At 36.0% G+C, this 10,958-nt stretch overlaps 1 protein-coding gene across 6 annotated transcripts in view; it reads right to left on the bottom strand.

Moving 5' to 3' along the window:
- Positions 1–821: 821 nt before the first annotated feature.
- The window catches only part of LOC113321851 (succinate-semialdehyde dehydrogenase, mitochondrial-like), a 12,114-nt gene continuing 1,977 nt past the window's right edge, over positions 822–10,958 (bottom strand). For 5 of the 6 annotated variants that reach the window (XM_026569786.1, XM_026569785.1, XM_026569784.1 and 2 more), the window contains exons 5-22: positions 10,358–10,457; positions 9,637–9,685; positions 8,519–8,606; positions 8,331–8,441; positions 7,572–7,634; positions 7,370–7,480; positions 6,609–6,674; positions 6,427–6,504; positions 5,202–5,279; positions 4,910–4,976; positions 4,578–4,663; positions 3,612–3,644; positions 3,492–3,524; positions 3,240–3,340; positions 1,937–2,022; positions 1,615–1,721; positions 1,435–1,512; positions 822–1,261 (exon numbers count right to left, since the gene is read on the bottom strand). In XM_026569786.1, coding sequence (XP_026425571.1) covers positions 1,220–1,261; positions 1,435–1,512; positions 1,615–1,721; positions 1,937–2,022; positions 3,240–3,340; positions 3,492–3,524; positions 3,612–3,644; positions 4,578–4,663; positions 4,910–4,976; positions 5,202–5,279; positions 6,427–6,504; positions 6,609–6,674; positions 7,370–7,480; positions 7,572–7,634; positions 8,331–8,441; positions 8,519–8,606; positions 9,637–9,685; positions 10,358–10,457 — 1,377 coding nt within the window. In that variant the 3' untranslated portion in view covers positions 822–1,219. The remainder of the gene's footprint in view (positions 1,262–1,434; positions 1,513–1,614; positions 1,722–1,936; positions 2,023–3,239; positions 3,341–3,491; positions 3,525–3,611; positions 3,645–4,577; positions 4,664–4,909; positions 4,977–5,201; positions 5,280–6,426; positions 6,505–6,608; positions 6,675–7,369; positions 7,481–7,571; positions 7,635–8,330; positions 8,442–8,518; positions 8,607–9,636; positions 9,686–10,357; positions 10,458–10,958) is intronic. The other variant, XR_003346891.1, reaches the window with a different exon arrangement.

The following is a 10,958-nucleotide window of genomic DNA, read 5'->3' as shown; positions in this document are numbered from 1 at the left end:
CAAAACAAAGAATATAGCAAAAAAAGTAAATCTTACATGTTAACGAGATTGAACTTGAATAATGAGAAGAAATCAAAATCGTTTGTTCTCTGAAAATAATGAATCAAGCTTCGTAAGATCTCTGCAATAGAAACCGAAGTAGATCTTCAGATTCAATGATTCGAATATGCAAACACTTATGATTTCAGTTGAATTGAAAATCGATTTCGAAATGTCAAAACTGCATGTTTCTTTTTCAATGGAGAATAAACAAATCTTACTCTGAAACTGATTCACCGAATTCAGCTCTTAGCTCCCTCTGATCTCAACTCTGAGCTCTCACCTTTTCTCTCTGCAATTTTTTTATTTTCAAGAAAATGGAATAAACGAAACCTATTTAAGTTCCGACATAATAAATGTTGTGGAGGTTAAAAACGGACTTTAACTTGTTAATGGATATTCAGCCCATTGCAAAGTTGCCCCTGAAGGGTATTCGTGCTAAGCCCATGGATTGTAGGGGCATATTTAACATTCCCACAATATTCATCCAACATATTTGTTTATTTTAAATATCTATTTATTCATTTTCATTTTATTTTTGTCATCTGGAGTAACTCTTTTTTTTAATAGGAAAGAAGATACATTAAGAAACTTAAACTAGATTTACCTAAAAGTAATATTTCATAAGATCTCCAAACTCGTGAGCGGAGACTCGATCTACTGACCTCCTACTTGAGAGTCAGGCTCCTGGCCAACTGGGCTAACCCCTGATGGTTATCTGGAGTAACTCTAGGGTTTTTCTAATTCCTACATTTTTTGCAGCACATAAAACACAAGACAAGTAAAACAGGCAAAGCCACCCAAAAAGAAAGATGATTAAAGGTGGGTTCAACTTCTTTATACTACCTCACACTGTACATGAAAAACAACCTAAAACTGCAACGAACTATTAATCTATGCACTTATTCAAATGAAAACGTCTTGAAAATTTTGAGATCCGCTGCAACTGTCATCGGTCGTCCGCTTACTCAAATCCTAAAATGTTTATTTCGCCTCTACAGTCGTCGTTCCTCTAGAAGGGAGAAATGATGAAGAAAGTGAGTACATGACGACTCTTAGAAGAAATTGTTAAGAAACCTTAGTGAGAACAAACGGACAAATATAAAATTATGTTTCTCCATAACTATGCCTGAATATATACTCAGCTCTCTTGTTACATGGAAAAAAAGGCTGGCCAAAATTATGCATTACCACCCATGTTCCCCATGCACACGTACTTAACCTGCATCAAGTGGGCAATAACAAAGAAACCGTTAAAATATATTGACAATAACAAACAACAAAGAGAAAAGTTATGGTTAAAATTAGACTGACAATAACAAACAACAAAGAAATGATAACTGGTTCAAAACATATGCTGACCGCACTGGTAGATGAACATCATCTACTGCTTACCTCCAGGTATTCATCCATCCCATACTTGGAACCCTCTCGTCCAAGACCAGATTGCTTAACTCCTCCAAATGGTGCCACCTATGTACGGGTAAGAACATCAAGATAAACCCACAAAATTGCAGATCATGGCTTTAACTTACGACCTTTGGAATGGGAATAAACTTCCCAGAAATGACTCACCTCTGTTGATATTATCCCTTCATTGACCCCAACTATTCCATACTCCAGTGCTTCAGATACACGCCAAGAACGTTGGACATTTGTTGTGAAAACATAAGCAGCAAGTCCTAAATATACACACATAAAAACACAGAACAGAATTACTTTCTATTGAATAAGTCTTGCACTTCCATGAATTAAGTAAACACCATGGGCACTTATTATTTCTGATTACAGCAGCTATCTTCACTAAACCACTGCAGAAAAATTATAAAAGAGAACTCCTTGCAACGTTGAACTTTTAGGAAGTATGACAAAAGGCAACGATTATATGGAAATTTACCTGCATTTGTGTCATTAGCAATGTGAATTGCCTCTTCTTCAGTTTTGAAACGCAAAAGAGGCGCAACAGGGCCAAATACTTCTTGGCTGTAGGAGAGAATAGTATAAAATATTTAAAGTGATGTGCATGTCGAGGCGAGACAGCAAGGTATTATAAAGTACATATTAGACAGCATTTCTTTGATTGGATATATCGCATAAACAATTTGAAATGCGAGCAATTCAGAATTGTGTCTGCACCACAACCACTAGTCAATTTGTATGTGTTTAGTTCTTTCATTACCTCGACTAACTTCTAAAATCCAAATATAACAAACTTTAAAATATGTTTTACCTAATATCACGTATTATAGCAATTAAAAATTCTTCCTAATCAACACCCATAAAGCAAGCTTTTCTGTGCTGGTCCTAATATCATGTATAGTCACTCATCAAGCTGCTACTAGGACTGATGGTTTTGTCTTCCAATTTGGGGACAAATTTGGTCAAGTAGCATCCATTTTGATCACATTTGGTCAAGTAACACCAATCAATGATTGGTGGTTTCTAAGGTGAACTAAATTAAACTGTGAAGCACCAGCTCTAGTCAATGATTGGTGGGTTTCAAATGTGGACTAAAATTCATTGTGATGCACAGAAGCTCACCAGCTGCCCAAATGAGGGTTATTTAGAAACATTATCAAGGTTTGAAGTTTATTCTGTTTTCTGAAAATAGGACTACAGCGAAGTGAAAGCGTTACTCCTATTATTTTGCAGCATAGGCTCAGTACACCACCACTGCATCTCACCAATATAGAAACAGATATGCAGATTGTAGGGTGGATAGGTTATCATGTGTTGTGTATTTCAAATGGTAAGAAATTATGTCATAATGGCAGGAGTTAAGGTTGTTAATACAGTGTTCCCCAAAGATCAAATAAGAAACGAACATTCTTGATAGTTGCAGTGATGTTGTGACAGCACTCTTGATGGTGGCAGAAAAAGTATGATGTACATGGGGTGGTCATAAACATGATATATTTGAAACCAAGTCATTTTCATTATCATCATACAAATAGCTTTTCTTATAGTATATGACACACGAGAGAGCAACTTAGGATTCATGTTAATCGATGACTATCTCTTAGTGTTTCGGATGCTACACCTAACCTTAGATGTCAGATGTATACTTTTATCAATTAGGCTGAAGATAATGATATCTCCTAGTGACAGGCTTCTTCTTCTTCTTTTGCAATACCTATTAGCAGGCTAGCCGCGAATGAAACCTTATAAAATTAATGTATATGCTTTTTTTATTTATTTACCTTGCTATGAGCATCTCGTTGTTGACTTCACCGAGTACAGTAGGCTCATAAAATGTCATCCCAAGGCTATGTCTTTTACCACCCAGGAGTACTTTTGCTCCCTAAAATACATAAAAAAAGTGGACGATTTTAAGCAAGCCATGCCCCAGCACAAGTTTCCCATCCGAATAATTGTTAAAATAAATACAATAAGCATATGAAATTACTAAAACAATAATCAACGCGAATAGGAAGACGAACGATAAACCATACCTTTGAGGTAGCATCTTGAAGAAAAGATTCAACCTGTGTGATTCAGGAAACCGCAGTCAATCAATATGGTTCTCCCGAAAAGATAGTCAATGAACAGTTCAGAGTTAAACAACAGCTAACCTTTTGCACGGCAGCATCATTGATTAGTGGACCCTGTACAAGGTAAACAACAATTATACATCACCCACAATCCTAAATTTGCTAATTCAAAGGGAGAAACCATAATTCATAGTTACTCAAAAACTAACCTCTAACGATTATGTATCCAGGGTTTATAGGTAACAAACCTCTACTAATAATAAATCCAGGTGTTAACTGAATACATAAGGTTCATGGGTGGTATATGCAAGTAATTATGCTTGAACATGAGCTGTGTCCCATGACAAAGATACCACATCAGATCTTCATATCGGTACAAGGTGTGTGACACAGCTCTGGCAAAATAAAAAACACGGACTCGGCCGTAAACTGTTAAGATACTGACATTTTGGTAATTTTTTCAGTGGTGATTTGTCTGAGATATAGAATTTTATGCAAAACACGGAACGCTTAAACTTTGCAGAAATGACCCACAGAAGTTAGTGCTACCATCCAGATTCCCCTCGTAGCAAAGGACACTAATAGTTGTTAGTGCTCTTAAAAATCAGAAACAAACAGACAAGCTGGGAAAATCATGCTCCTTCGGTTATTACATAACACTAACATGTGACTCAGGAGACTTCCTAGCTGCCAAAATATATTTGACCTAATCAACAATCATTGGGTTTACTCTTTCCACATCCTAATCTGCAGCCATCTGAAACCGACCCTCCACACAATACTGAACTTACCCAAATCTAATGAAGCCTCATTCTTTCCGCAGTGTGAATTTACTTCCGTCTACTATGATTTACCTTCTGGTTACTAAAGTTTTTGTGGATCTCTAATACACAACCACGATAATCCTTTTCTGAACAGAGGCTTGGACTCGAACTTGAATGGAGGTTAGGTGATTTTGCATAGAGAGTGTTTATCATTAATTTAGCATAATGGATACAAAAAGAATTTTTCAACAAATTGGAGGCCAAAAAATAAGTAAATCGATACCTGTGAAACACTTTCTGTGAAACCATACCCAACTTCAAGTTTTTTCACAGCACTGACGAAAGCATTAGCGAATTTTTCATAAATACCTGTATCATATCCGAGAGGCATATATAAATAGCAAATAGGATATAACAGATACAAAAGTCTAGAGAGAGAGAGAGAGAGAGAGAACGAAGTAGCTACACAACATTGAGTGATTGCATCTTGAACCCATTCTCTTCTTTTTTTAACCTTAGACCTTTTGCATCTTAAACGAAGTAGCTACGCAACACTAGGAGAAAAAGCACAAACACAGTAATCATACTGCTGAATGTTTACTCCATCGTAGTTACCTTCTTGCACGATAATCCTATTTGCACAGACACAAGTTTGTCCACTGTTACGGAACTTCGCTGCAAGCTGTGAATGTTATGACCATGTTAGGGCTAACTGAAATTTGTGAGGATGTTACAAAGCAAAGATTTGAACTACCCTTCACAACTAGAGTGTTCTAAATATCCTTCATGATTAAGATTAAAGAAGAAAAAAAAATATTCTTCATATAATTAAGCATAAATGCTGAAATATGCTTTCATTCCAGCTTCCCCTCACTGAGTATGAATTCCCAAAAATTATTAAACTTACACTTCCTTTTACGGCCACATCTATGTCCGCATCATCGAAGACTATACAGGGTGCATTTCCACCAAGTTCCAAGGACACCTATAAACACAAGATCCACACATAAGTTAGAATTTTCGAGAGCGGAGATTTTTTTTCTTCTTTTGATTGAAAATACAGCTATTATCATTCACAGTGATTCAGTTAAGACCCAAAACAGTTGTACTGTATTGTCCAAATCAAGGACATCTGACTCTTAAATGTAACATTTCTTAATAGTTGATGGCATCCTTCATATAACATGTCAGTTGAATATGACACAAATCAATGATCACCCTGATATCGTTTTCATGCAACCAACGCATCTTACTCTTCGATTTTTAGTGGGTAAAGCCATACCTCAAGAGGAGCATTAAAACCAGAAAACTTGATAAATTTGTAAAGTGGAACTCATGTTAGCAATCACAAATAGAGTTAAAATGTATTGCAAATGATGTATACCCAAAAACATTTCACTCACAAGTCACAGCATAACTGTCAGTTGTTACCCAGATTTGAATCCTAAAGAAAAGGGAAGAACTCCACAATTCCAAACATTTCAGTCGCAAACCAGATATCGTGGTATTCTATCTAATTCAATCAGGAGCAATTTTGATATCAAAAAAATGTGAACAATATCCACGACGGAAAAAAAATCTTTACATTAACATGGAAACTTGAACAATATTTTCGAAATGGAACATCATCCTTTAGCAGCCCATAACTTGCTAGCAGAACAGAATAAATGAAAGCTAATAGAAGTCCATTAGTTACATTCTGGATAGTTCGAAAAAACTGGAAGCATGGGACTCTTATAAAATGCAAAAAGGAGAAACTGGAACATAGAGCATCCAATAGCACCAAAAAGAACATAGCAGAAGTGCTAAGAGAGAAAACAATGAAACTCTTACACACTAGAACACCAAGTAGAGAATTTCAAGAGAGACTGGAACGTACACAGGACTGTGAAATGTACTAAACTAGTTCTTAAAAATAGCCTATATACTGTGAAATGTACTTCTTAAATAGTTCTCTCTTATTCCTGGTATCTGCCACTAGCATTTTATCAATTAATATTTTGAATAAATAAGTACGATTTGACCACAGGATATAGTTTTAATCAAGCGTAGAACAGAAGCTAACATGTGAAACCTTGATGTATGATGACTTTTCACGCAACCAGGTGGAACTTTCAATATTTGTCACATACCTTTTTCACAGTTTGTGCAGCACCTGCCATCAATTTTTTCCCAACAGCCGTTGATCCCGTGAACGTGATCTTCCTTACCTACGGTGCAGATTACTGACCATCTCAGTTTCTAATGTTTTAACATTTGCTGCAACACAATGTTTAAATATAGTGAATAATTTAGTTTGCTAAGTGTAGCAAACCTGTGAACTTTCTAAGAGAGTGTCTCCGATTTCCGAAGCATTCCCCATAACCACATTAACAGCACCCTGAAATAGCAAAACAAAGAATTCCAGAAAAAATCAGTTGAATCAGAAACCCATAATCAATTCAATGGTAACAAACTAAGTTAGATTATATACAGAAGGAAAACCAACTATTTATCCGACTTTATTAAAACATGGTCAAATGTTCCCTTGCATCCTAGTAAACCGGTGCATAGTTAACAAAAATACTGGAAACACTTTTTCACATCGCATAAAGCCTGGCACAATTAACCATCAAAGACGAATTGAGTGCTATACTAGCAGATATAACGTGACTTCAAAAATGAGCAGTCAAAGGAGTAAACTATCATGATAATTTATTGCTCATGTTAAGACAACGTTGGCCTTCGCGGAAAATTACCTGATATTACCAGGAAGTTCGTTAGTGTGACTAACGCCATATTTGTTTGATATATGACAGATAAATAATTTTCAGCATCACATTGACCAACAATACTCTACTTTACTCGACAATAAAAACTTAAGCCAGTAAGGAAATTTATTGAGGCTTCTTCTCATCATTATCTCTTTCTTCTATCTTGTTTTCTTCAACACATTGGAATATCATCTTAGTCTTATATGTCCACGATATAAAAATCACATATCGAAGTTATTTCCACGGGACTGATAAGGGTTTCTAGTTCACTGCTGAAATGATCTACTAAGCAAACTTAAAAAAGTATACGAGTAAAAGGTACCGGCGGTATTCCAGCTTGAATGGAGAGCTCAGCTGCTGCTAATGCTGTCAATGGTGTCAGTTCAGAGGGCTTAATAACAACTGTACAACCACATGCAAGAGCTGGGCCAACCTGCCAAGGATAAAGATAGAACTGTGGCCTTCAACACAAGCATGTGAGGAGCAGATAGCAGCAAGGTTCCTTAGTGATTAAACAGACATACCTTTCGAGTGATCATGGCCAAAGGAAAGTTCCAGGGTGTAATTGCTCCAACAACACCTATGGGCTGCAAGAATCACAAGAGAGAAAGAGGGAGAGAGATGAGTAAGTCGGAAATACTAATTCCTTACGAACTGCATCTCTGCAAGACTAGAGTCTAAAAGCTAACATCAAAACCAGCTAACAAACTGTATATGGAGAAAATTTCTGAAAACACCATTTTCTATCTTTTTTAATGTATGAGCTTTATCATTAAGAAATTAGTGCTGATTAATGTTTCAATGGGTATGTAATGAAAACTCATTGAACATCAGTGCCCAAAATTCAGCTGAACGACAAGAATAAATATTAGATGTAAGAGATGGTGGGACTTTAGATGGACCCGTAAAAGAACAACAAAAGTGATATATGAAAACAAACAACATGAATATTGAGAAACAGACTGCTTCATGTATTTTACCACTACACTACTCTTGATCGCAAGACAAACATATCCGCCGTAGTCAACTGGAAGGAATGCAGCCTAAAGATTGGAGATCCGAAAACTTTAGGTGGCCTTTAACTATTAGACAGGTCCTAGAGGATACCAAGAAAAACATATTTTGCTTTAGTCAATTCTAAGACTATATGTGGATATATATTTACGCATTAACATCACTTCTATTACATATGCACAATTGTGGATCCACGTTACATCATTGCACTCGCACATGAGTGCATGTCTTTATATACTAGAGAACGGGAGATAGCATATTGTGCTTACCTGTTTTAGAACAAATAATCTACGATCAGTTAGAGTGGCTGGTATTATATCCCCATATATACGTTTTGCTTCCTCAGCATAGAACTCAATGAAATTAGCCCCATAGGTTACCTGTAAAAGAACCAAAGAACTACATAAGTTTAAACTTATTTCTAGCACTACTTAAAGCAATGGATAGATTTGGATACCTCTCCAATAGCTTCCTTTAAAGGTTTTCCTTGCTCCAATGTTATGAGTTTCCCAAGATCTTCTTTGTGAGCAATCAGCAAATCGTACCTTCAAATGTGTGTGAAACACACGTGCCATGTGTAAGAGACAGTCAAATTAGATTTAAAGGCATCACTGAAAAAGTATATTTTCATATTACATAATGGTGCATGGGCCACATTACTTGGTAATATGAAAATTGGCAACAACTATAACTAAGCTATCATCTAAGTTGGCAATCATAAAATATTGGCCACTCTAACGTTTGTAATCAGGAAACAAAGTAGCGCTTAACAGAAATATTACAAGATTTGGAAATGACAAGTAGCTCCAACTACAAAGGGTGCTACTTGCTAAAATCAGGCATATTTTAAAAGCCCAGACTCTCAGGAATACACTGAATTTCCTTAGTAAGCAAAACACTGAAGCTTCTAATGTGTTAGTTTGTTGAATTAGAAATTAGAAAGGAAAGCATCAATATTTGTAATGACAAGAAGAAGACACTAGCTAATTCTTCTCTTACTTGATTGCGATATAAATGACAATCAAGTCATTTAGAGGCCAGGCGTAACTGACCCTCATGGCCTATTTATATCTAGACTAAGTTCTCACTAGAACTAAGTTTCAACAAACTCTACATCTGCTAGATAATTCTAGCAATATCAAGTAGTCCCAAGTAAATAATAAGGGAAATCTTTTTACGCTATGTTGTTTGGTACGAGATGTACGGCGTGGAATTGGATATGTAGCCGCAGCGAGGCGAGGCCTCTCCAAGATATGGTTCACGAGCCTTGTCGGAATTAATATGCTAACTAAGGAAGTGTCGAACTACAAATATGCCCGATCATGGTGCTGAGTGGGCCTACCGCTAGTATACATAAAACTTAAAAGAACTCCACATCTAATAATGGCTAGAGACCCCCCATAATATCTTTTCTTTGCATACACCTAAAGCTTCCTTTTATTGGTAACTATATCTTGCATTGGGAAGTGAACTTTAAGTGTCTACTTAATAATAATCCAAATAGAGTAAGACGAAACACAAGTTATAAGCAGAGCAATACAGAAAGACTTCTTCAAGATCACAGGTATGCTGTACCATTTGCGCAGGCATTTGCTCCGTTCGTTTGCAGTAAGCTTGCTCCAAGCTGTAAGAGAAAATATATGATATGGTTATGCAATATATATATTTAATATGTTGGTTTTTCTATATTGTCTGTAACAATAGTTTCTTTAGCTAAGTGCCAAAATCTCTTTCCATCGGGAACTCAGAAAGTTCTTTTCCAAGAATTATTTGTTCAATCTTTAGCTGCTATAGACATTGTTATGCAAATGACCACGGAACCAAAAACAATTACATGGATTTCACGAAGACGAGCATAGTGTAGCATTTATCTTTCATGTGGTAACATAAATCCTCCAATCAAATGCCCTTCAACCTTAACAATCTAATTGATTTTTATGGCAGGTTATTTAAGCAAAAATTACCAAGGGTCCATGTGGTATCTTAAGCAAATTTACTATCTGCAACTGACACACTTATTGTACCACCAGATTTAGCAAAACTTCATTGGCAGGTTCAGTTTCTTCAAATTTAAGGGGACAATGGGCCAACACATATAAGTCGGTCTCATATGTGCAACAACACAACAAAAAAGAAAAACCAATGTGTCACCTTTAGGTCCTAAGATGAAAGTATTTAGAAATTCCTAAAAAGAACGTAAAAAAGAACTTTCAACGAGATTCTCTTCAGACCAGCAACAAGAAATTATATCACCAACACTATGACAAGTTAGGTTGCAGGATACGAAACTACATACTTTTAAAAGCTTCAGAGGCTGACGATATTGCATCGGTTGTCTCCTTCCTACCCATGCATGGGACATTTGTTATCACCTCTCCTGTGGCGGGGTTGTTTACCTGTCATCACAGGAAACCTCTTCAATTTCTAAGCAACATCCAGCAACAGAATTCAAGAAACTATAAAGAATGTGAAACTGTCCATAGGAGGTTCTTTCTTTTGAGGGGAAATGATGAAGGTAATGTAGAGATCATACAATGTCAACTATGTCATTGGCAGGTCGAGTTAATCATTGTCCTAAACAATATGGACCGTTAATTGTGTACACATAATCCAATCAGTATATAGGTTCAAACAGCGTTACCTTCTAACTAAAATAGTTATTGCATGAAACTCGGTTTGTTTGTTTGTTTTTGTTTTGTTTTTTTTTTGAAGCAGATACTTGGTAGTTGGTACTAAGTCATTGGATCTACATTTCCATAAAAAATTCCTTCTGTAGAAGAAAAAAGAAAAAACTACAAATAAAAAAAAAAGTATAACTTCTAATCTTTGTGGTATGTCAATTTTAAAAGGGTTTAAAAGACGTAATATGTATCATACTGGAAAGGCAAAAAAAAAAA

This window comes from Papaver somniferum, chromosome 11 (assembly GCF_003573695.1).
Source record: "Papaver somniferum cultivar HN1 chromosome 11, ASM357369v1, whole genome shotgun sequence".
Classification (NCBI taxonomy): Eukaryota; Viridiplantae; Streptophyta; class Magnoliopsida; order Ranunculales; family Papaveraceae; genus Papaver; species Papaver somniferum.
This window is presented reverse-complemented; position numbering and strand designations above follow the sequence as displayed.